This window comes from Falco peregrinus, chromosome 2 (genome assembly GCF_023634155.1).
Source record: "Falco peregrinus isolate bFalPer1 chromosome 2, bFalPer1.pri, whole genome shotgun sequence".
Lineage (NCBI taxonomy): Eukaryota > Metazoa > Chordata > Aves > Falconiformes > Falconidae > Falco > Falco peregrinus.
In genome coordinates this window covers 44,680,088-44,706,480 of record NC_073722.1, presented here as the reverse complement: position 1 = coordinate 44,706,480, position 26,393 = coordinate 44,680,088, and the positions used below count along the sequence as shown (strand labels likewise).

The 26,393-nt window shown below is 50.9% G+C and overlaps 1 protein-coding gene across 1 annotated transcript; it reads left to right on the top strand.

The window, feature by feature from the left end:
- The first annotated feature begins 566 nt into the window (after nt 1–566).
- Nucleotides 567–26,393, top strand: ATOH8 (atonal bHLH transcription factor 8). The gene is given in 4 exon segments (XM_055796597.1): nt 567–969; nt 971–1,213; nt 15,875–16,070; nt 24,702–26,393. Coding segments are annotated over 4 exon segments (738 nt in total). The 5' UTR covers nt 567–795; the 3' UTR covers nt 24,827–26,393.

Below are 26,393 nucleotides of genomic sequence, written 5' to 3'. Positions count from 1 at the left end.
ATCCAGGCTCCCTTGTTATCCCTGTGAAAAACAGGGCAGCCCTTTGCTGCGGAATTAATTCTTCCAAGCAGATCCAAAGTTGGTAGCTGAGCAGCAACCAAAGGCTTCGGGGAGCCGTGAAAGGCGAAGCGGCGGCGGGAGGGGTACTGGCGAGGTGTGGGGGGTCCCTGGCTCCCCATCCCGCCGGCTGCTCGCAGCGCTCCCGGGCGCAGTTAGGAAGGCAACGTGAGTTCGGGCACCCCCCACTTCTCAGTGAGGATCTTGATGAGGAAAACGAGTGATAAGGGGGGGAGAAGCGGGATGGAAACCAAACCACGGATTTCCCTGGGGAGGCAAAGCGGAGGGGTGGGGGGGAAAGCGCACCCGGTGGGTCTCGGCGAGTCTCCGGGAGGCAGGATTTCTCTTCCATCGCAAGGAAGAGCGAGATTAAAGAAGAAAGTGGGAGTGGGGTGGGAGGGAAGGGAAGGGGGGGGGGGGGAAGGGGGGGATGAACAAAGGAGATTGGCAGCACAGCTGTTTTGGGAAGAAAAAAAAAAAAAAAAAAACCAGCCTTCCTGTTTCTTTAAAGCCGCTCATCTGCGCGGCGGGCCGGCTGCCGGCGGTGGGAGGCAGGCTGCGGGCAGCGGCGGGCGCACGCACGCACGGACGGAGGGAGCCGGCCCGCCGGGGCTCCGCTGCCCGCCGCGGCCGGGCGGGCGCAGATGGGCGGCGGCGGGGCGGCGGCGGCGGCAGCAGCAGCGGGAGCGGAGCGGCGGAGCGGCCGCTGCTGAGCGCACCCGCGCAGCGCGCCGCGCCATGCGGAGCACGCCGCTGGCCGAGGGCGAGCCCTGGCCGCGCCTCTGCGCCGCCGAGCTCGGTGGGCTGCGGCGGCTGCGGCGCAAGCCCGGCTGCAAAAGTTTCCGCGTGGAGCTGAAAGTGCTGAGCGGGAGGCGGCCGGGGCTGCGCGCTGCCCCCCCGCCGCCCCCCCGCCGCCCCGCCGCCCGCCTGGGGGCCGCGCAGCGCCGCGCTCGGCCCCGCCGCCGCCGCCAGCGCCTTCCCCGCCGCCCCGCCGCCGCCGCCGCCCGCCGCCTCCCCGCGCCCGCGGCCGGGCGAGGCGGCCGGCGTCTCGCCGGAGATCAAAGCCCTGCAGCAGACGCGGCGGCTGCTGGCCAACGCCCGGGAGAGGACCCGCGTCCACACCATCAGCGCCGCCTTCGAGGCGCTGCGGAAGCAGGTACCTGCCGCCGCCGGGGCACCGCGCCGCCCGCCCCCGGCTCCGGCGGCCCCGCGGGGAGCGCCGCTCCGCCGGCGCCTGCGGGGAGCGGGGCGGGGGGCACATCGCTCTGCGCGTTCCACGCACGCATCGCCCCCCGGCCCGGGGCTGCGCGCCCTTTCGGGGACCCCGAGGGGTGCAGAGGGGTGTGCGGGGCAGGGCCGGCCCCCCCTCAGCCCCGCGCTGGCGGAGGGCAGGGGCAGGAGCCTGGAGGGACGCCTGACAGGAGGGGAAGTCGGTTCAAAATGCCTGGAAGTACCAGCCCTAGAGCTATGCTAACACTCCAAATAAATAAATAAGGGCTTTTAATTTGCTTGCCGCTGGAAAGTTTTGGACGGGTTTGGGGTTTTTTTTTTTCTCCCCCCGGAGAGAGAATGGCGTGGAGGGGGGCAAAATGAAACAAAACCGAGAAGACCCTCTGAGGGAAAACCAGAGGGTGGAGAGGGGCGCTTGGCCAAGCTGGGAGCTGGGGTGATGCTCCTGTACCGAGAGCACGTGTACTTGCTAGCGCTGCTGCTGGGGTGAGCTGCCCCAGAGGGATCGCTGGGAATCCGGGCAGCAGTGTGCTCCCGTTGACTTTTGTACAGGGGTGCTTGAGCCCCCGGGGGGGCTTGGGGATCCTGCTGCCACCTCTGAAACCTTCTGTGCACCCTGCGTCTGCCAGGGTTAAGTTGTCGTCCCCCCGCTGGTTAGTTTCCCATGATTTTTACTGTAGCATGTTCTTGAAGTGTGTACGGTGCTGGGCTTTCTTGTTGAGAGGTCTTGAAAACCCTCATGGTCTTCTGTGAAGGATAATGGATGTGTTCTCAGATCTGGCAGGGTGGGGCTTCTGAAAGGTAAATGAAGTTTCGGAGAACCTCCCACCAAGTGGAAGGTGAGGAGAGAGCCAGAGAAGCCGCAAGGTTGTTGTGCCTTCCTCACAAGGATAAATCAGTGTTCTGGCCCCTGTACTCAACCCTATACTTCTCCCTGTGCGTAGGCACCCTGTAGCAGCTCACTGATAGACAAAGACCTGCTGTCTCACAGTGCAAGCCCAGCTGTCCTGTCTTTTCTGCCTTTCTGGTAAATGCTGACGGGACTGTTCCAGGTGTGTAGGAAGGAGGAGACACACAGGGCTTGGAGGGCTGCGAGCTGCAGATGAGTCTGATTGTGAGAGATGCTGAGCATTACTTCTCCCAGGTTGGCCACTCCAGCTTGGTGGGAACAGCATACTCTGCTTACAGGGGGGCTCGCACCCCCAGGCTTTTGGCTACCATCTTTCAAACATTACTTACGCAAGCCATTCCCCAAGCGTGCTCACTTTAGGTCTCAGTATTGTTTCCTGCTCAGAGGAGCTCTGCTTGTTCCTATGTCCTACGTGATGCCTGCGGCCCTTCTCAGTGACTGCTATGTGTTGGGAAGCTGCACCCCAAGAGTTAATTCTTCCCCGTCATCTACTTCTGCAAACAAACTTCCAGGCCCGACCTCAGTAGGGAGCACAGGCTGGGACTGGGGCTGTATGTCAGGAGAGAACTGCTGATGAGCATCTGAACTAGAGCCTTTTCAATCACCACGCCGTGGTGGGATCTGACAGCTTCTGTTACAATCGCGGTCACCCAGTGTGTGCTGGATGCTGTCCCTCTGGTGCTGTGAGGCCACCCCTTGTAGCTGCTGCGGACTTGATATATTTTGTTTCTATAAGCTGCTCCCATATCTCGGTTGTTTGGTGACTGTATGTAACGTGCTTGGAAGTGTCAGTCTAATTCTCCGTGGACAGACATCTACACCACCAAAACCGCAAGGGGAAGTAGCACTGATTTCCCAAATCACTGGCAATCTTGTTCTAGGCTGAGCCTCAAGCAGAAGTCAGGCAAGCAACAAATTAAAGCCGCACTCTTTGGGGAAATGGGCAACTCTTGAAAAGCCTCAGATTCCTGGCCTTGGCCCTGTCTCCATAAATCATTTCAGCCCTGGGCTCAGCTGGGAGCCCGAAGAGCCTGAAGTTGCTGTCCTCTCTTCCCATGAAAGCCAGTCTCTAGGGTTAGCACAAGAACATACTGGCAGAGCTGTATTCACTCTGCAGAGAGAAAGAAATCATTCTCTGGGAAATGTTTGCTGCGAGGTTTTCCTAGCAATTTGCTGAGGGGTGGGCTGGCTGTCCCGACCATCATTGGATGACATTTGGATTCATTTCTTGTTGGGCTGCCAACGGCATGCTTGGTGCCGTACGTGACATCAGGTGACAGGCGGCTTCATTGCACATATGCGCGGTGCTGGCTTGTCACTCAAATCATTCACACCGGTGCCGGCAGAGAGTTTTTTGAGGAGCAGTTTGGATCAGAAGAGCAGGACGTTGGTCGCTGTCACCTCTTGGTCAGCAGGGCCAAGAAGCTGGAGTACGGAGAGATGCGTCTGTAGAGGTACACACAGCTGAGAGGCTTTTTCTTGCCTCGGGTGAGCGCCGTTTTGGCACATCCCCGAGCATACAAAGGGCCTTAGCCCCGCACAGGAGGCGATCCCTGCGTGCCGTCAGCCGCAGACCTTGGTTTACTTCAGTTAGTCCTCCGTCCCCTCCTTGTCATCACCTATCAGGCTCTTAAGCAGCTGGGAGGCTTTTCCTGAGGCACTGAAACCAATACCTCCCTGCAGCGGGGTGGGCGAGGAGCACGGGGGAATGCCACACTTGCATGCAGCCAGCCCTGGCCCCGTGCTTCTTTGCGAAGGGGTCAGGTGCTGGATGTGGAGCTGCTGGAAGCAGGAGACCCGCTCTGCCAGCAGTACCCAGCACCCACCCGTGCAGGTGTTGTCCCCATCCCCACCCTGTTTGGATAGACGGGGCTGGAGATACCCATCCTTGCTGGCACACATGAGATAAACCCCCAATGCCTGCAGGATCAAACCCACTGCGGCCACACCGTAGGGAGCCTGTCCATGCCTGGTGAGGAGGAGGAGGAAGGGGAAGCCACGCTCCTCTGCAGGACACCCTCCCCACCTCAGCAGCCCACCTGAGGGCGAGTGGCTGGCACACAGCGTGCCGGGCAGATGGGCTGACAGCGACGTCGCTGTGCTCCACAGCTGTGTACATATGGCACACATGTTTTGGCTTGTGTCAGCTAGCTCTCCAGATGGCAGGAAGGGGTGGGTTGCCTGCCCCCCCGCCCAGTTCGTGGTGGAGGAAGAGCCAGCCACGGTCGTTTCACACAAGGAGATGCTAATCCAGCCGTGTCCCTGAGCACATGGCTGTCCTGGCTCACTTCTGAGGCCGGTGCCCCCTCAGAAGTGGGAGGTGGACGGGCAGCTGCCAGCTTCTGGAAGCTGCCTGCTGTTGGGAGGGATGTGTCATTGCTGCTGTGCTCGCCCTGTGGTGTCATGGCCACCAGGAATGAGGATCTCTCTCCTTCTCTCTGTATCGAGCTGCTGCCTTCAGCATAGGGCCATAACACTGAAGTGAGACTGAAGAGCAGATGCTCCTGAGATACAGCTCCTTCCCACTAGTCATGGCACTTGTGATCTTCAGATACTCAGTCTGAGGGAGATTTCCCTCCTCCCCTCAATCGTCCAAGCATCCTTTGTCCAAATGATCCTTCCACTGAGAGTGGACTCCCAAAGCCAACAGCGTAGTTCCCCATGGAAACACTCACCTGCTCTAAAACACTTTGAGATGGTGGAGATACTTCTGCTGCTGCCTTTCTGGGTGTCCCTCCTGGGTACTGCTCCTCTCCCCATGACTGGGCAGCTCCTACCCAGAGCGCTGGTCTTGTGCCCTCAGATGCCCTCGCAGGTGCTGGTCACTGGGTTCTTGCACCAGCCCCACTGCTCCAGGACCCCCCATAAGCAACATGATGGGCTGTCACTTCCATCCTTTCTCTGTCCCTCTCCCTGCTGTTGTGGGTGGCCAATGAACCCAAACATCCCTGATGCAGAGGGATGTAGCACTGAGTTCACAGGAACCGAAGGTCATCTCCTCTTCCATCTGAAATGCCCTTGGGCTGGTGGATGTCCAGGTTCATGAAGCAGCACAGCCGTTCAGAGGAGACAAGATGCAACACCACCACTGCATATCTTCAGAGCAAATGCTATCCAGGCCAGGCCATGGTTGCCAGCGACACTGACTCCATTTTTTTGTCTGCAAATCCCCTTTGGCAGCAAGAGTCTCTTGCTCCAGCACATCCCAAGGGTGAAACTGAACCATCATTACAGCATGGACTTGGCCACCAGGTTTGCTCCTGGAGGCATTTTCCAGGAGGAGATAGCGCTCTCCACCCTTAGGCTGCAGTGGGCACCTGGGCAAGGCAGCTCCTACCAAGATAACCGCACTCACAGGAGTTGCGATGGAGCTTCTCAGCTGTGCCGACAGACCCTAAGGTGGCAGCAAACTCTCCCTGGATGGACAGAGACAACCACAGCAGCCTTCCTGATCTGGAGCCTGCCTAGGCTTGCACATCTGGTTTCTCTCTGGAGCACTGCTGTCCAGCTCGTCCTCAAGAAAGCAACTCAAGCCACAGCAAGCTAGAGTCTGCGCTGAGAGCAAATGTGTCCACAGACATTTATTTTCCCTTGAAGTATATTGGCGTTTTTCTAAATCTTTTCACCACTGCATTACCAGGGACCTCTCTCTGCCTTAGCAGCTGACAGCCTCACTCTCTGCACTCATGTGGGTTCTGGAGATATTTTAGGGTTTTATAGGGCTTTTTAGCTGCTGGAGTGGAGGTTTTATCCCCCCACCAGCATCCTTTCACTTTTTGCTGCTGGCATGCACGTGGCCGCTGTGGTTTGTCGTTAAATCAGTGCAGAAAAGACCCTGCTTGCTGTCATCAGGAGCATGGTGGGACATCGTGACCGGCAGCCTCAAGGGCACGGGAGGAGGTTGCATTGCTGTGGGGTGGCATGGGGGCAAGCTGTCTGCAGGGGTTTGAAGGGACAAGCCAGGCAGGCAGGACCTGCGGCTTGAGCAGCGCCTTAGCCGCAAGCCAGTGGAGGCTGAGACTATTCTGGGGATGCATCATTACGTGCTCGTCCTCTTTGTGTGTCATCCCAAAGGCAGCTGTGGTTTGTCACCTCCGCAGGCGGGACACCGTATGCGACTAGTGTCGCTGGCGTGTCCTTACTATGGGGTGGGGAGGTTGAGAGCCTTCCTCCATCACCTGCTGACATCTCCCAGCCCTGTTCCCAGTGATTCATCCCCCCAGCAGGAAACCTAAAATGCCTTAAAACCCAGCTCCTGAAGACAAACCTCCCATTGGAATTCGCTGGGGGCGACAGCTGGGTGGGAAGGTTTGGCCCTGCTCCACGGTGGCAGTTGGAGAAATTCTACTGGACTTCGGGAGAGCCAGAGCATCCTCCACATGTTACTCGCAACGTGCGGTACCACTGCTGCGTGTTGTCATCGCACAGCACAGCGTTAACCAGAGCATCTCAGTAGTTTCAGCCAGTCTGGAGTGACGCTTACAGTTATTTAGAGCCCGGTTGGGGCAGAGCGGGGCAGCACTGTGGTTTAACAGCTAAAGAAGATGACAAAATACTGGCCTGAAGCAACACAAGGGGAGAGAAAATAAGGGAGAAACCAGACAAAAGGACAAAAATCCTGAAAACAATGACTGTGTCACTAAGAACAGGGCTTGTTTGCTCCCTTGGCTGCTGTCTAACTGATTTTATCCTCTGCTACAAATCTGGCTCCTGTCAGGAGGTATTTGCTCTGCCTGCTGCAGCCACCCCAAGTTAACCTCTGTGTTTTCTTACGGCTCCTGCTGAAATGGAAGGAAAGAGTCTGCTTTTCTCCATTGGGCTTTGAATCCAGCCTCTGCTCCCTGCCTTAATCTGCTCTCAAATTCCTCTCCGGGCTTCGGTCCCTGTGTTGGAGAGGCGGGATACTTTACGGTACCTTTCAGCACAGCCCCCCGGGCTCTTTGCTCCTGACCTGCGTCTCCTTCAGTCCATGCCATGTGTGTTCACAAAGTGATATATCCCACCCTGGTCCCACTGTGCACTGTCCCCTGTGCCAAGCAGGGATGCAAGCAGAGCCACACATGTTGTGGGAGGGTTGTGCTCCTTGCAGCTGGCCACAGGCTCAGGGCAGCTCCTGGGTCTAAGCAGTGATGGCAAGGGAGTGGAAAACCTCGTGGTGTCCAGCAGTGGCCAGGGACTAGAGAATCACCAGGGCCAAGCTGAGGCTGGTATAATGCTGTTAGCTCTGGTGGACCTTGTGCTCCTTCTAGTCCCCAGGTGAATTAGACCCATTGGACATCAGAGATGGAGATGTCCTGGATGGAGATGGAGATGTGGTACTACTAAAATGTCACCCAAAAAAGTGTTTCCCCACTATAGTGCCTGAGGATAGCCATAGAGACTTGCTGTGCCCAATGGCCCTGGGATTTCATCTGTGATGCCCCAGTAGTCCTCTGTGTAGTTGTCATTTTGGGAAGTGGTTCCAAGAGCCCACAGTAAGGTAAGAGCTTTGCTGCAGCCCAGCAGTGTGCTACTTTTCATGCATGATACTGAGAGCATGTTGCACGCCCTGGGGATGTTGCAGGAGCCTTTGAGCCTTTGGATGTAAAACATCCAGGGATAGTGCAGGACGACTGTCCAAAACAGAGCAGAGCCAGGCCTGGGGCAGTATTAATCAGACTGCCATTTGGAAGAGATCCCCAGGGTGAACTCACCCAGCACCACACCTAGGTTTTGTTTGGAGGAAGCCAATTCATGCTCCAAAGAGTGAACTCATGTTTTTGCAATGTGAGCGATGGGGGAGCCAGGAGCTGGGAGGGAACCAGGAGCTGGGTTATTTGACAGCGTAGACCCACCCAGGAGGCGAAGGCGCCTTGGTCAGGACTAGTGCTCCTGCCTGAGTGATGATGCTTTTGTTCTCATTGGCATTTTTAAGCTAGGTTTGGTCCCTGGCTGGATGCTTTGCTGTCTGTGGCAAGGCAGGGATGAGGCTTTCCTTCAGGCTGCTGTGATCATTTTGCTGGAATGGGGCTGCCCATTCCCCACCATTGCATTCTGGTTGCAGAGAAACAAAAGCCTCCCACAGGCATGGTATGAAATAGCTGGCTGGAGTAGAGCTCAGTGGAGTATCTGACACCAGGTGCCCACAGATGGTCGAGGGAGGGAATTCTGCCCCTCTACTCCACCCCGATGAGACCCCACCTGCAGTACTGCATCCAGCTCTGGAGTCTTCAGCAGAGGGAAGCCATGGACCTGTTGAAGCGAGTCCAGAGGAGGGCCACACAAATGATCAGAGGGGTGGCTGAGAAAGTTGGGATTGCTCAGCCTGGAGAAGAGAAGGCTCCAGAGAGATCTTGTTGCAGCTTTTCAGTACTTAAAAGGGGCTTATAAGAAAGATGGGGACAAACCTTTTAGTAGGGCCTGTTATGATAGGACAAGGGGGAACAGCTTTAAACTAAAAGAGGGTAGATTTAGACTAGATACAAGGAAGAAATTTTTTATGGTAACAGTGGTGAAACACTGGGCCAGGTTACCCAGAGAGGCAGGAGATGCCCCATCCCTGGAACCATTCAAGGTCAGGTTGGACGGGGCTCTGAGCAACCTGATCTGGCTAAAGACGTCCCTGCTCATTGCAGGGGGGTTGGACTAGATGGCCTTTAACGGTCCCTTCCAGCCCAAACTAGTCTGTGATGCTGTGGGGTCCTTCTCCAAAAGCAGTCCCCTGAGAACCATGCCATTTACCCACAAAGCAGGGTCTGGCCTTGCTGGGTTTAAACCCGTGCTGTGCTGCCCTAAAGGTCCAGTTCAGTGTAGCAAGCACCAGTGGCACGGAGGAGCCGTCAATGCAAGCTGGCGGCTGCTGTGCCACGAGCAGGAGGAGAGGTATTTGGGGACCAGGGCCATGCAGCAGGCTCTGTTGTTGCACGTAGGAGTAGTCTTGCAGGCAGCAAAGCTGCCTGTCTGATAGCTGCAAGTTGCTTGGTGGCTCTGAACCACACAGCATGGTTCTCCTGGGTCCTAAGTTCAGGCATTCCATGGAAGCTGTCTACTTCCATGGTGCTGTTACTGCAATTACCACATCTGCCCACTGATAACCAAGTGCACTGGAGGAGTCTGGCAGGACTGTGAAAGGATGGCCCAGCAATGCTTGCAGGCTTTTCCATCGTACAGCTGTATAAATCGTCATCGTCCCACCTGGGGTGTTAGGAGGACTCAGGGCATGTAACCGTCAGGAGCAGGGTAGGGAAGCCAAGTCTCTTGCTGGTGAATCTGAACACACTGACTAGCCCATCAACAAAGGGGTCCCCCAGGAAGTAGGAGGACCCATATGTATTCATCTCCCCCCTGGCACTAGGTGGAAAGAAAAATGCTGGTTCCAAACTCTTCCTAAACATGCTCCACAGCGTAGCACATCTTGAAGACAGGCAGTGATCTTCTGGACAAGGCCTTCAGCTTGTTAAGGCTGTTACTCATAGAATCACAGAATGGTTTGGGTTGGAAGGGACCCATAAAGATATCTAGTTCCAACTCCCACCATAGGCAGGGGCACCTTCCACTAGACCAGGTTGCTCCAAGCCCCATTCAGCCTGGGCTTGAACACTTCCAGGGATGGTGCATCCACAACTTCTCTCCTTCTCCTCCCATTAACTCTGCAGACACCAGCTCTGGAGATACTTTGGGATGGTGAGAGAAGAGAGCGCTTGTGCTCAGGACCAACATGCAAGGAACACCAGCAGTCCTGCTGCCCCAACCTGCTGCCTTCCCCTCAAGGTGCCTTAACCCCAGGAAACATCCAGCTCACCCCCGGGTAGAAGGAGGGATGTACTAAAGCCAGAACTATTAAGCACTGGACATTCCTATGAATTTTCTGGCAATATTTTTGGCAGGAGGTGCAGCACAAACAATGAGACAGTGCAATTGCACTGTGTGTTTGGACACAGGGAAGGGGCAGCCAAATGCTCTCCTGGGGCAGCCCTGATGCGTTTTAACTCCCAGCATAAAAATAAAATAGATGAATTAGCAGACGGGTAAATTCAGCAGCTTATTATGTCACGTTGTGGAGAAGCTTGCTGTCAGGAGACTTTAGCTTACGCAGCATCACCAACAGGGATGTTTCTCTGCCTTGGAGCCACCGTGTCTTCTCTGCAGTACCCAGGGGGGCCAATTCTGCCCTGCTTGACCCTCATGTGGAGGAGGTCTATGCTGCTGAGTCCCATTTCTAGCACGATAAAAGAGAGGTCTGGACCCCGGCACTCAGCAGCCTTCTTCTAGTATTTTCATGTAATGTAAAGCAGAGTGGACTTGGCTTTACAGACATTATCTGTACAGATCCAGAAAGTGTTTATAGAAGTTGTATCTTACTGATAAGGACAGTGCTACCCAGCCAGAAGCTGAGTGGTGTGAACTGGCTTCATGCTTGTCAAGTCCATGGGATGCTCCTGGTTGTTTTCTGCAGACCCATCATGGTAAACATACCCTGCACCCTCATATGGCAGGGGTGGTTCTTGTACCCTCTCACCCATCTTTTTCTCTAGTTGTTCCCCCACCCCATCCTGCAGTCTCCTTTCCTGTTCCCTGGGTGAGAATCAACTCCAGGACGATGTCTTTGGTGGGTGGCAGTGACCCTCTGGGGAGCTGCAGCGGAGCCCTGCCTGCCTTGAGCAGGCTGGCTGTGGGCCAAGCACTGCTGCAGTCAAGCATGCGCCAGACTTCCCACAGACTTGCCAGGGAGCATCTTCAGTCTTCCAAGGGTACTGCCTCTGAATCACAGACGTCAAGGATGGAAAAGACCTGTTAGATCACATCCCGTCCTATCTTCCTGCCAAAGAAGGGCTTTTCTGCACAGGAATATGTCTCAAGAGCGTTCATCTTGCATTGCGTCAGCCCCTGCCAGCCTGGAGATCACTGATAAGACCCATGAGACTCTTCAGAGCCCTTTGCAGACACAACCAACAAACATCCTCTGGCTGAAGCTCTGGTTCCTGCTCGCCCCAGCCCACTGCCGTGCTGACCTCCCAAAGCCAAGGATGGTGCCAGTACCCTTTCCTTTCTAGCAGACAGCTGCATTCCTTTGGATCGGTGTGAAATTTCAGCTGCAGTTCCTTCCTAATTCCTTTTAATCATTGCAAATATTGCAGGCAAGATGCTGAGCTGTGCTGCCGCTTGGCAGAAATCAGTGAGGTCAGATAAGGGAAATATTTTCATTAACTGCACAGAAACTTGAGCTCTCCCCTGGTTCCCCCTGGCTCTGGATGGACCTGCTCAGCTCCCCTCTTCACAACTTTCCCACAAAAGCCCTGATGTCTTTCATCTCAGGCACGATGAGCAAGTAGGTGGCAGAGGAGAGGGGTTGGTGCTCACCAGGAGCATGACAGATGCCTGCTCACATTACTTACTGCTGAAAATCTGGGTAGTGTAGACCCCATGGGAGCCGGGAGGGTTACACCTGCGTGGCCACACCAGCTGCAGGCATTTTTCCCATTTCTAAGATGCTCTCTCTGTTTTGGGTTGGATTTTGAAGATTGCTTGGCAGCCAGGTGTGTCATCGACACCCTTCACTCCAGCTTGTTGCAAATCTGTCCCCTCTTACCTGCTGGCTTTATGTTAAAGAAGGGATAAAACCAGAGTTCAGTTTCCCCCCACCTCCCCTCACGCCCTGCACTGCTGCGTGGGGAAGCTTGAGATCTGGATCTGAAAGAAGTGGCTCATTCCTCTCTCAATTTTCCATGTTTAATTCAAAAGGAAGCATTAAAATGGCAGAAGCTGAGCCAAGACAGGGAGGGTTCCTACAAGATAGTTATTCTAACATTGTTACCATGGCAAAAACTCTTATCTTCTGATGCTGGTGCCCCACACCCGTCATAGCGGTGTCTGAGCTGCTCAAGGTGAACCTCTTGCCATGGATGTATGGGGCAGCTCCAGTTTGGACTTTGCTGCAGCATGTGGGAAGAGTGTTGTGTAACCCCAGTCAAGGGTTTTGTCAACTGTGTTAGCACTGAGATCTTTCTTGGAATTTGTAGCAAATATGTCCTACAAACCAGTTTGGGTTTTATTTAAAAAAAAAAAAAAAAAAAACAAACCAAAAACACAAAAAACCACACAAAGAGTAAAACAGATGAGGAAAAAAAGACATTAGCCTGCCTGCTTGTGTTCTAACTGGACAGCGTCTGTGCATCAGCCTCAAGGATTTCATGGTCTATTTTCCTTCCACTTGATTTAACTTCCTTCTTGCTCTAATTCTGAAATTATTCCCACATTTCACTGAATCCTTCCATTTTAGTTTCCATCTTGCTTTGGTCTTTCACGCTGCTGTTTGATCTGGGATCTCCACTGTTCTTGTTACATCAGCATCAAAGGAGACTTGGATGTTTCTGCTGCCCAGAGCTCTTGCTTTCCAAATAACTCTCAGCTTATTGCATCTGGGGGCCAGGTATTATGGTCTGAGGGCAAGCGCAGCTGGTGGGTGCATGATGCTGGCAAAGAAGTGAAGGCAAGGATTTAGAGAGAGATGTTGTCAGGTAAAAAGGGGCCCTTTGTGCCACCAGGCTCCAGCCATTTCCAGCTACCCCTGCAGGGCATTCTGGAGCGATGGGCACAACACTTAGCCTTGCCTTTTTGTTGACTGCTAGCCTTACAAAGAGTGTCTTACTGGTGGCATCTCGAATCCCATGGGACACTTAGTGCTGTTTTCAGCAGGAGGGGCATGGAAGTGGCTCTGTCCCTTCTTGGTTGGTATTACTAGCAGAGAAGTGTCTGCTCTCTGCAACTGCCACCTGAGGTCGATGCAAGCAGTGGCACTGAGTATTCCCAGAGAATAAATAGATGCCCTGTGGTATCCCTGCTTAATGCAAGGGGGGTTGGACTAGATGGCCCCTGAAGGGCCTCCCCAACCCCAAGTATTCTATGATTCCTCACCTCCTCGGGGGTATCAATAACAGATGTTGTGTATAAAAAAGGCCATTTGAAGCTTGTTGGCTTGCTTCTGGAGAAGCTGGATGCTGCTGGGCACCTCAGCTGTATCATAGAAGCCAAATAGTCCATAGGGTCGACAGCATGAAAATCCACATGTTCATGGATAAGGGTGATCCAACCGATTGTGCTTGGTTTGGATTTCCCTAAGGAGTATGGCAGAGCTCCTCCCTAGGAGCGTTTGAAGAAACTGAGCAGCTTGGGCAGAGTGCGGATTAGTGACCCGTGGGCAGGCAGGGAATGGTAGGTAGGGAGAAGGGGCCGGTTCCTGCGGGGAGGGTCATCAGAAGTATGAGTTAGCTTCCACACAGCTATCTGCTGAGGAGGTTTGGTCTTTTTCTTCTGGAAAAGAAGCTGAAGAGATGATGGAGGACTAAAAATGAGGGGGGAAACCAGGGGCTGTGCTTCGAGTAGGGAGTTGGGTTGGAGACCTTAAATGTCCCACCATATGAAATTGTGACTGTGTGAGCTCTGCTGCCAAGTGTGTTTATAAATGATCTGGAAAGGTGGGTGAGCAGTGCGTAGGAAGATTGCTGGCAATACTCCAGCAAAATGTACTGATATTTGCTAAAGGTAGTGAAGATAAGAATTGCAGAGGGATCTTATGACTCTAAGTGGCTAGGTAATGATATGACAGATTAAATAAATACAATGTAGATAAAGTGAAGTGATGCATATGGGAAAAACCATACCAGATTCCACATAGGAGATGATGGACCCTGAGCTGACCGTTATCTCAGAGAAAAGAGACCTCAGGGTTTCTGTAGATGATTCAATGGAAGTCTCAGGTCAGTGCCTGGTAGTGGTCACAAACTGAATCAGGAGTTATGAGAAAAGGAATATTAAACAACACAGAAAACAAAAGCATCTGTTAGATAAATATGCGGAGCATCCACAGCGTGCCTAATGCTGTGTGTTGTTCTGATCCTCTCAGCTCCAAAAGGACTAGGAAAGTTTCAGGGAAGAGCAACAAGGGTCATCAGAAGTATGAGTTAGCTTCCACACAGCTATCTGCTGAGGAGGTTTGGTCTTTTTCTTCTGGAAAAGAGTCTGAAGAGATGATGGAGGACTAAAAATGTGTCACAGAGGAGGTGGATAAAAATCTGTTGTCTTCTAGTACACGAACTGGGGGACCTCAAGTGAAGACAGTGGAAGCCAAGTTCAAAACAAGCAAAAGGAGGACAGTGTTATATAGACTGGGGAGAAAACTTTGCAAAAGTACGTTGTGCGTGCTCAAAATTGACAAGGGGTCAGCTTACCAGACCAAATTCATGGACAAAACAGATCTATCATGGGTTGCTAAATAAAGGGAAGGCACATCTAGCTGAGGTCATGGATCTGACGTTAGTTGGAGCCTGGCAGAATACTTGGGGAAATCCTATATATGCCTGAGCTGTTCTGCTCCTCCTTTGGCATCTGCGTATGGCTGCTGTGGGGTTCATGGAGGGAGTGAACCCATCTTACCTTATATAAAGTCAAGGATATCACTTCAGGGATGAGCCTAGCTTTGTGTCTGTGTGGAGGAAAGAGAACCTGAGGCATGAGCATGGCAAGAAGCATTAAAAAACCTCCAACCTTAAACAGAGTGTGACACCCTAGATGGATGACGAGGCTGGAGACTGGTACAGAGGCAGATGGTAGAGGGACATTGAGACATTCCAGTGATTGTTGTAGTATAAAAAGTTGGATTGGCGGGCGGTCAGACAACCTGAGTGGCTAGGATGGGTTTCAGATAAGCACCCAGCTCCAGTTTCCCGTAGGTGATAGACTCTTCCACATTAAAGGCTGAATAACCTTTAGCAATTTTGCAAACTAGCAAACAGGGCATAAAGCCTGTTGAACTCAGGAGATGTCTCTTTAAGCTGGACGTGCTGAAGCTGTGTACCTAAAATTGAGCGTATATGTACTGTTTTGCTGGATTGTAATTGAAAAGCAATCAAACCTTCTGCAGCAGGGAATTTATACAGTTCCATTATTGAGACACATACTGTTTAGTTTGAATTGTTTGAATGTTTCACATTACGCTAGAAATCTTCAAGGATAAAGATATAAATTGCTTAAGATATGGCCAGGGCTCTGAACCAGGCTCTGGTTTGGCCTCTTCTGGGAGGTGAGGTACTGTGGTGGGGTGTTTCAGCAGGTAGGAATTACTACCTCTGGGTCCTGCTCCTACAACAGCATCATGGTGTTGCACAGGCTGGAAATCACAGTCGATGCTGTTTGAGCACAAAACCACCAGGCTGTGTGATATATTTGCTCGTGCTGCCCTTATCGCCTTATTCTTTAAGACCTGTGATGGCATTGGAACTACTTGCGGGGACTAAGTTACTCCTGCGATGGCATTGGAACTACTTGCAGGGAGTAAGTTACTCAAGATGAGTAACTGGGTGGCATGAGGGTTGCAGCTTTCTGAAGAAATCAGGGCCTCTGGGAAGCAAACCGAAGGGCAGGCAGACATCCCAGGCCGTATCCTGCCATCGCATTTTAAGCAGAACTGCCCTGCTGAAATCAAGAGGCTTCGTGCTGCTTTCATCCCCATGGAGATCAGCGGGGGAGTTCTTCTTAAAAACCTGTTGGGACCATATGGCCTTTTATCGCTAGGGTTCCTATTTGTGTTAAAAACTGCTAAGAAAATAACCTACAGTTGTTTTTCGTGCTTCAAGCAAGATGTTTTGTTTATCTATCTGGCCTAATTTTTAATTTATTTTTTTTCCCTGTTACCCTTTCTAGGTTCCCTGCTATTCTTATGGTCAAAAGTTGTCCAAACTGGCCATCTTGAGAATAGCCTGTAACTATATCCTTTCCCTGGCCAGACTAGCAGACCTGGATTACAGCGCTGACCACAGTAACATGAGCTTCTCTGAATGCGTGGAGCAGTGCACTAGGACCTTACAAGCAGAAGGAAGATCTAAAAAAAGGAAGGTATGTTACAGCCTCCCCCCACCTCACCCCCCAAAAACCAGTAAAAATTACAAAAGGGGAAAAAAAAAGGGGAAAAAAAAGATAATACAAAGCTGTTTCCTTCCTTTCTCAACCTCTTGAAATATTCCTAATTTTTTTATCCCTTCCTTTCTCTCTCACTTTTTCTCCTCCATCCATCTGATCTCGTAATAACCACATTCCTCTCTAATCAAAGGCTTTTCTCTCCTCCCCATCCTCCGCGCCGGGCCCTTCCTCTCATTAGTCGCCCATCGTGTGTTTTAACACAAGCGTGATCCTATTAGAGTCATCTCGGGACTGTTACTTGTTAAACCAAACCAACCTTGAGTTGCCTTTTGGAGCCCATAAAACACAGTCGCCTGCCTGTGTTTTCTGTTTTGTTTAATCTAACACTTATCTCCGAGCAAAATCACCGGACAACAGGGGAAAAAAAAAAAAAGTAGCTAATGGAGACGTTGTATGTATAAACACATTAGAAAGATGTATGACCTGAAGGACATGTGGGTATCTTGAGGAAACAACGTTAAATCTAATTACGCCTTGCATTCCTTTAGGTTACTTAACACTGAACCAATTAGGTGAAATCATTGTCAAGAGGCGGGGGGAGGAAGCGGAGAGTTCTGCCAGTTTTCCTCTCGGAGAGTGACATGGGTGAATTAAAGGAGTGATTGATGCCTTTGTTCGGGCCTTTATGACAAAAAGAGTTTTGTAAACTTGAATTGAACTTCCCCCTGCTTTCTGGGCTTACTTGTCAGGCGGGATAATAAATCAGTGGGATTTTAATGGATGAATGGGCAGCAAAGCCAGGGAGCAGGCTCCTTCCCCAGTGTCGTTAAGATCTGCCTCTGATTTGGGCAGGTTTCCTCACTTTTCCTCCTCTTTAGCCCAACAAATCATCCTGCAGCAGTTCAGTTTATAAATAAACACAATAGCACACTCCCCCATCCCTTCCTCTCACTGTCACGGGCTGTATTTATGCCCCCGGAGCAGCAGTGCCAGGCGGAGATGTGGCACCGCTCACCCACGGCTGACAGCACCAGCTGAAACTGGGGGGTGCGGCGGGAGCTCCTGGGCATGGCCCAAAACTGGGCGTTCGTTGTGGGGTCCATAGTGCTGCAGTCAATGGTGTCTCAGGGACACGGATGTGATGCCACCAACCCTAGGGCAAGGTGAGAGCTGAGTCTTGGGTCACCTACCCAAGTCGAGATAGGGGAGAAGAAGGGGATGAGCATCCTTCTTGGGGCTTTGGCAGATTGCTAGAGGAGTCTTGGATCCCCTCCTCAGTCGAGATAGGGGAGAAAGGGATGAGCATCCTTCCTGGGGCTTTGTCAGATAACTAGATGGGTCTTGGGTCCCCTCCCCAAGTTGAGATGGCAGGGGAAGAAGAGGGTGAGCATCGTTTTTTGGGCTTCAGCAGATTTATGGGCTGGTGTTCAGGCCTTGGGTGCCCGATGGGCTGAGACCTATTGTCTTGGCTTATGTAAACCAACACAAGCTTAAAGAGAGAAAACGCGGAGCCAGATTCCAAACGGCTCCAAATCCCAGGGTGTTCACATCTGAGGGTTAGGGCTGGGCCCATCCTTAATTAAAAAAATAAATTAAGAATTAAAAGCCTTCCATTTATGGCGTTTGTTCTCTAAAGTTTGCTCTGAAGCGGACACGTAGAGAAAAGCCCCAAGCCCATCGAGAGCTCATGAACAATGAAACTCTCACAGGGCATCGGCACATTCCTCCTCCCAGTGGGCCACCACTGATCCACAGAAACAGCGTCACGGAGAGAAAAGCTGCCTTTTCTCCAGGTTCTTGAAGGACACCCACCCTAAGCCTTCTCCAGAGGCCCTCTCCAGAAAGAGAGCTGGGCTTTGGACCTGGGGCAGGGTCTTGGTCCTTGTTCTTTCTGGAAAGTGTCTTGCAAATGTATTTCTGCTGTTTGGGAAGGCCCAAGTTTAGGGCAGCCCAGGAGCCTGTGGGTAGCCCTGACTGATAAGTATCATTTTATTTCCAGCAGCATTTGCTCAAGTGATGGCAAGAGCACATTCAGCTGATGGTGAAGCCAAAACCAGGAGGTACCACTAACACCAGTAATTCCCAGTACATAGGAACAGGGTTGCAAAGCATGTGTTGGGAGGACTCATCTTGGTATCTCCTGTTCTCCTTGAGCCAAGCAAATTGATGGCATCATGAGCATGAGGGAGGGAAGTGGCATTGTCAGAGGGAAATTATAGATCCGGGATGGCTGTGCAGGGAAGATCCAAGCTCTGGATGTCAGGTGGTGTGAAGGGATGTCTCTCCTGGGGGGTCTCACACGGGCAGCTGGATGAGGATACAATGGCTTGGCCCAAAATTGCCGTGCCCTCATTAATTTTGAAATCGGCACGTTTTTCTAAGCTGTGTGTGTTTTTAATCAGGTCTCTGAAACCACTGCTCACTAAGCAGTTGCTCTGAATGATCAGCTTTGGGGTGGTTGTTATATTTTTGTTGTTGTTGGGTTTTGAGTTTCCTTTTTTATTCTCTCTTTAAAAAAAAAAACAAACAACATTGCAAGCCTGAGCCGAGACCTCCGCTCCCTGAGCTGTACCGTTGGGTCCGCAGCACCCTTATCTCCTGTCATCTCCATCTCATTGTGTCTCTGCCTCTATTGCTTGCTCTTTCAGCTCTGTGATTGCAATGTGCTATGGCACCGTAAGCTTTTCACACAAGAAAGTAGCTGGTTGGAGTTTGTTTTGGCAGGCAGGGGCTCCAGATGTTGCATTTGCTGGATTGTGCGTTGCCTTTTGCTTTGTTTTTGAGGGTGAATTATCTGCTGTCCCTAACATTAGGTTGTTGTTCAGACTTTGCTGTTGCAATAGGAAATTTAATGGGTGTTTTGCCCCCCTCCTTTCCACTCCATTTTTTTAATTAGAAAAGTTGGCTTTAGCCTTTCAAACTTGACTAGGGAAAAAAAAATCCCCTTTCCAGTCCTAGCTACAGTTAGGTTATACAGTGATTTTAGTTGTTGCAACTGAGACTTGACTGAGGGTGTTTGGTGATGGGAGATCTCGTTTATAAGCAGCAAAGGGGGTAATTGAAGGGCTTCAAATGCCTTTTCCTTTTTTTAAAAAAGCTATATGGAGGGGTGGGGGTGAATTCTGAAGGTAGCCTCATTTTTTTGAAGATGCCTTTGACTTGGTCATAAAAGTGATCTGGACTAAGCCTTGCCCATCACTGTGCATGCAAGAGTTGCACCACATTGGGTATTTGGGTTGCGACACCCGCAGCAGAACCCCAAGTCCTTCTAGGGTCACGCTGATGTCCTGGGAAAAGGGAGGGATCTGCCCTTGGCTCCAGCCAGGAGCATCCTCTGGCAGCACTGAGGACACAGCAGTGACAAGAGGTGGATCAGAAAGGGGAGTCCCAAGTTTCCTCATCCCTGGTGTACCTTGTTTCTGCACAGGGCATGGTCCTGAGTGACCAGAGACTGTCTGAAAGCCTCACACGAATTTTGTAGGGTTTTGGATCCAGTCTGTGGTTTGCATAGTCTCTTTTTATAGCCTGTTCCCCCCCAGGGCCAAATTCTGGTGCCCTGCAGGAAGGCGGCATTACGGCTCAGGGTTAGGGCTTTAAGGTGCATGGCCGGGTGCTCTCCCTGGGGATAGGTGTTCTTGTGGGTGCAGAGCTGTGCACTGCAGCCCCCCCACATCCCCCAGGCCCACAGGGTCCAACCCCAGGGCTGTGGGTAGACCTTACCTCCCTGCCAAGCAGCACATCCACAGCCCTTTGGTCTGCACAGAGCAGGATTCCACCGCTAACAAATACCCTATACAACACACCCAACACTGAACAGAAAACCTCAAACTCTTAAAAAAAATAATAATCCAAACACCCATCGCAAGGTTCATTTTCTTTTCCTTCCCCTCCCCTCTTTGCTTTTGATTAGCCCTCGTGCTAGGCAGCAACATCGCCGCGGCCATGGGAACTAAGCTGGAGCAGGGAGGGATGGGTGAGGGATTTTTTTTTGCTTCATCCTCCCCCCGTCCCGGCTCTTCTGGCAGTCGCAGACTCCAGATGTTCGGAGCGCGAGCTGGGAAGTCCTGCTGGCGCCACTTGGGGCAGAGGGCAGGGGAAAGGCACGCGAGCTGGAACCCGGAGTACTCAGTCACTGCAGGACTTGGCGCATTCCCCAGCTCGCTGCTGGCACATTCCCCAGCTCTCTCCTGGCCATCTGTTCCAAAAAAACACTTTCAGAACCTCATCATCACTCAGGATACAACACTGCGAGCAGCTGTTAGCGAGGCAGAAGGAAAAAAAAAAAACCAAAAAACACACACACATTAAAAAAGAAAAAAAACCAAACCATGCGAAAGGTCTCTTTGTGAGAGAGGAAACTGGGTTATGAATAACAGGCAAGCAGTTGGAGCTCAATAAAAGTTTTCGGCTGGAATTTAGTTTCTTGGGTTTGTGCCTGTGTGTATGGATGCGACCAGACGCAAGGAATTAAAACTTAAAAATGCTCTCTATATGTGTATATATATATTCCATGATAATTAAATGATAGAGAAGCTTATATGGAATGAAAAGCCGCTCTATTTGTTGCAGTTTGCTGCACTAAAATGGCTCACATTATGTATGTAATTATTGCATTATATAAAATAGTTATTGTGGTGTTCTGCCATGCCTTGATACCGCCTCATTGCTACTTTACTAAAAGCAGAGCTCCCGCTGTAGGTAACACTTACGCCTGTTGAAAAATTCAGAGGCGGGCATTCTGCAGGCGTATTTCCTTGCAGGAGTGAACAAGTTAAGTTTTTATATTATAGGAGAGAAATGGTACTGGCAGGCTTGATTTGTGTGGCACTGAAACTATTCACTTGGAGCGCTATTTTTTTTTGATAACACTGTATCATGACTCGTGATTTACTTAGACAGAGCCCCGAGATAAAGCCACAGCTCCCACCCCCTGGTCTGCTCAGATGATCTTGGCTGCTGGGGCTTGCTGTTATTGATCATCTGATATTGATTATTACAACACATTCAGAGCCAGCACAGTAAAAATCTTGATGATCTGCGTGGCATTTCTTCCTCGCCGCTTCCCATCCCATGTGGAGAGGGGGGGTCTGATAATGAGGTTCGACCTCCCTTTCCCTGCAGTTTGACTTAGCAGAGGTTCCTCTTTAAAAATAGCTTCATATCCCTGCTAGGACTTGCAGGCGAGAGCGGGCAGCCAGCCAGTCTGCTTCCCCACGGCCGCCAGCTCTGGGCCCCGGGGAGGAGCTGGACCACAGGAGAGCAGCGACCCGCTCCCAGCCATCCTGTCTGCCTGCAGGATGGTGGGATGGCAGCATCCCCAGGTGGGGGGTGCCTGGATCTGCCTGGCCATGAGTTATCCCTGCCCTGTGCTAGCTGAAGGATTCCACACCGTGGGAACACACCTGCATAAAAAGAAGGCAGTGAGGGCGTAGTGAGGCTGAGTAAGCCCATAGTGGATTCTCGTGCTTGATGCTTGCATTGATCTGTCCCTACAACACGAAACAGCAGTTGCAGGTGGGACACGGGTGTGAGGCGAAGGGCTCAAGGCAAGTTCATGAGCAAGTTCACCCAGTGCTGGGCAGGGAGGCAGCTATGCATATCCCCGAGGGGGGGTGAGCATCAGTACCCCAAAGAGCAGAACTGAAAGGTTTTCCTTGCAAAAAGGATGTGATGTGGGACTCTGCTGTTGTATGACAGCACCCCAAAACCCCCTTTGCTTTAAGGGGTGTTGGAGCAGTCGCATTGCAGCATGCAAAGGCTGGTGCTGAGGATTTGCTGCCATTGTGGGAGCAGGGTCCCAGCGTAGGCTCCATTCCCTCTCTAGCAAGAGTATTACCAAGAATTAGGTAAGATCTGCCCCACATGTATCAGGTAACTACAGCAAATGTGAGCAGAAGAGACAGGAGAAGCCCTGGAACAAAGGCTGACTCAGTTCCAGAAGCGCTTTGATTTATAGAGATTGAAATGCTCCAGGATGCTGCAAACTCACCAAGGTCTTTGGGCTAGTTGTCAAATTCAAGAGCCATGGGAGTTATGATATTAGATTAAAGCAGACCCTGGTTAATACATCTGTCTTCAGAGCTCCTGGCTGAATAGAAAAGGGTAGAGGGGGAAAGAAAGGAGCCTGTTACCACCTAACATAAACCATGACCAGTGGTGGGCAGTGCCTGGAGACTGACCGAGTGGTGCCAACGAGGACTGCTGAGCTCCTCCATCGCATTGCAGAGGGATCTCTCTGTTCCCCTTTCTTTTTCCTTCACCTCAAAGGTACAGCACAATTGCCCTCACCTGCCCTTGGCTGGTTTGTATATACTCCCTCTTGCCCCTCCATGCCTGATCTTCCCCAATTCAGCGTAGAGACCTCCCGCTGAGGTCCCTCTTCTTAAAACCGTCCTGCTTCCCAAACGCCACCGAACGCCACCGACGCTTTTTATCAGCATCCAACACCCTGTGCTAAAGGGCAGGGTCTCACTGAACAAAGGCAGGAGGTGTTAACTGCAATCTCAGGTCCTATATTTTCAAGACTTTAAAAGAGCACTGGAGGCATAAGAGAGAGGGCCGGTGGCTTTGGCTTAGGGCATGAGGCTGCTATTGCTGGGTAATTCATTCCTGCAGTGGAAAAGGTTTCGCTTGCTAAGGCTGCTGTTCCAGATGGGAACAGGGGGGATTTGTCTCTCTGCTGTCTTTTAATATTAATGAGAGCAGTCATTGCTTCCCTCCTTTTTCTTCTTTTACATTTTCTTTCCATGTGGGTTAAATTAGACAGCCGACTTCTCCGTTACAGGTTATTAATATACATTATTTATTGTTGGAAAATAATTTTAGGGGGTTCCCAACAGAAACGTTTGTGATACACAAGGCTGTTTATAATTGTCCCACCTAAACCTCATTTATTCAAAATCCCAAATCCCAATTAAGGCCTTGAATTAGTGCAGTAGTTTCTGTGTTCTGCTCTGAGCAGCACTAGGTAGTGTCTTACAGTCAGCAGAGACACCTCCTTATTGATAATAATTGCAATAACGAGCTCTGTTTTCAGATTTGGTGTGTGCCAGATGTGAAGAGTTCATTACTGCTTATGTAGAAGAGGAACCAAAGCAGGCTGGGACTGACAGTAATGTTTATCTGGGGACTTTTATCACTGGGATGCGCTGGGTTGCAGCCAGCCCACAGGTCCATCCTGTCCTCCAGTGGAGCTGCACAGCCAAACGCCTCCTCCACCATACCCAGATGGGCTGACCCCAGCTCCAGGGGTCTGGGGTCTGGCAGAGACCAGCATTTCTTGCATGGAGGATGACCTGGGCCCTTTGAGCAAAATACTTTTATCAAGGGAAATCCTGATGATTCTGGGGCAATCCCGTGCTTCCCAGGGTCTTCACTTCACAGGAGGGGGTAACAAGGTGGATTTGGGGTTCCCCAACCCCTTAGCCTGGTGTGGGTGCTCAGCTGTGGTGGTTGGTCTCGCAAGCAGCTACTCTAATGATAGTAATAAAATAAATAAAATAAACCAAACCAAAACATCAGTACATTAGTAATATTTTATACCTTAATGCTACAGTATACAGTAACGGAAAAGGAGAGGCAGTACAGAAACAAAATGGATTAAGGAAGAAATGTTTTTCAGGCCAAGCTGTGAGGAGTTTGCCCTTTTTAAGACTGTCAGAAGGATGGCTGATCTGTCCAGGGAATTGATGACCATGTCTAGAGGACCTTCAGGGGCCATACTGCACCCTGAAGGCTCTTAAATCCACTGGCAAAAAGCAAGAAATGGTGCTTGGACTCAGTACATGTGATCTCATTTCCAAGTTTCTAATTCCTAAGTTACTTAAAGAAGGATTTAGGAGCCCACGTGATGAAGGCAGTTTGGACAATGGTGATGTGATCTCATGAAAGAGCAGGCCCCGAGTATTTTACTCTGTTTTGAACTATGCTAACAATCATTTGTGGGTTATTTGTGGGGCTTACTTTAATGTTAAAGGGGGTTTAGATGAGGGTTTCTCTGTCTGAAGCTGTTGTGCTTTGGAGCTGTGCATTTACCCATGGACCTGACTGTAATACTCCTTAGGCAAATGCAATTACCCAAGTACATCTGCTACAGCCGTGTACAGGGAGATGCGCAGGCACAAAGCACAGGTTACAGTCCTTGCGGGCTTAGAAGCCACACATGCAGAAAAGTAAATGCAATAACTAAAATACAGAAATAAACCACATCTCCTGCGCAAATCTGGCTTGTTGCAACTCCTTTGCTTTCTGAGATCAACTCCTGAAACTGAAAATAGACGCAAAAAAGCTGCAGGTCTTATCAAAAGAAGGTATTTGCCATAATTTTTAAATTTTCTGGCAGGAGCTGGAGCCTAATAACCTTGTTGTACTTCTTCCCCAGACCTTCCTTGTCCCCCATCTCTGCCAGTCCCTCTGCTTTATGCAGGCTCTGGCACCATTGTGGCACCTACAGGTGGTTGCTCTGCAAGCCCAGCTCTTGAAGATCTGCACATCTGTGGCCAGTGTTCCCCAAGGACACCCCAGTGTGTGCCAGTGACAGGCATTTGTGCAAGGAGCTGCTGGGACACCATGTGTTCGCTGTTCTGATGGTGCATCTTTCTCTTTCCAGGAGTAGCAACCAGGAAGGGAGGATTCAGAAGAGCTTCCAGCCAGAATTGCATCTGTTCTTGGCAAAGGCTGCACGATCCAGATGAAGACTGCAAGCAGCTTTTCTACAGAAACCCCTTTTTGAGATGATGATTGGCCAAGGACCTTTCTTAATCTCTGGAACAGAAAGGAAAAAAAGGAAAAGAAAAGAAAGAAAAAAAAAAAGGACAGGGATGCTTCTTATTGTTGTTAAGCCAGCCACCTTTTAGTACGTGCAATTTATTTAGCACTTTTCCCTTTGCTTAACTGGGAAATGTTACCCTCTCAGCTCATGTGTACAGTAATTTTTTGTTGTTGTTGTTGTTGCTGTTGTGCCAAAGATTTGATGGAGCTTCTACACTGTGTCTTATTTTTGCCTTAATGTTAAATCTTTGAGCCAAAGAAAAGTCAGAGGTGCCATTCAGATGGTGGTGAGCAGGCCAGCCAGCTGTCAGTGACAAATCCGAATTTCTGAACCCTTCTGTGAGTCGCCTCTTATTTCTCCTGCCCACACTTCTCTGCCTGCAGCCCTGGAGCCAACGTTCAGTATGGGCAAGAGCTGGGACAACACCGAGTCGTGCTTCAGCATTCAGGTTTGCTTCTTTCTTTGAGCGACTCTGTATTTCTGCCTTTTGGGCAATTTCCTGATGTTCCTTCCTGTGCGACACATCCACAGGGTAGAAATACTGACACAAAGTGAGAGCTGAAACAGGAGCTATGAATTTTATTTTTTTTAATAAATAATTAAAATTAAATAAGCAAAAGCTAAGTGCCATGTAAAGCAAAAAAAAAAAAAATTAATAGAAAGTTCAGCTAGGCAGAATGAAATGCAGCAAAAAAATTCAGTGGGGGTTTCAGGTTTGTGAAGTCGGTTTTTTCCCTGGGGTTTTCCAAGTGGTCAGAAACCCATGTAATGCAAAAGCATTTGAATCCTATACTGTACCTTTCACTTCAAATTGAAGTAAAAAAAAAAGAAAAGATTGAGAAACATTTGCTTGGAGTAAGCAGACGTTATAGGTAATGCAGTTCATATGCAAGACATCTGCTAATGATGGGAGGACAGAGCTCTGTTCAAGTAAAAAAAAAATATGGGTTTCCAAACCAAGGAGATTGAACATATTTTGTTTCCCGCTCAAGGGGAAAGGTTATTTGTGAGGCCAGATTTGCATGCTGGCTACTTCAGCATAAATCAGGTTCCCGGGTGTCTGACTTACTTCAGTCTAAATCTGGCTGGGCATTGCCAGGCGCTGGGGAGGGCGAGGGGCTGGGGCGGGCGAGCATCAGCAGGCAGGGGAAGGGAATCATCTCTGTTCTGCTGACATGGATGCAAAACCTGAACTCCTCGGTGCCTGCTTGTTTATTTCCCAAGCTGAGCAACTGGCAGATCAACACCAAGCAGGGGAACCAGTGTGCAGAACCTGAGGTCACCAAAGCAGGGTCTGTGACTGGGGGCACCAGGCTGCATGGTGAGGGTCTGCTCACTGCCAAATCCCCTGGCCCAGGAGAGGATGGGCAAGCTCCCAGCGGGGATGCTCAAGACGTCTTCTACTTGATTTCTGGGACACACAGGGGCTGGCTGTGTCCAAGCTCCCTCCCAGGAGCTCATTCTACTGCTCACCCTCCACCCTCACTGCCGGTCATTATTAGCAGCCCAATAAAATACATTTTTAGATTGTCA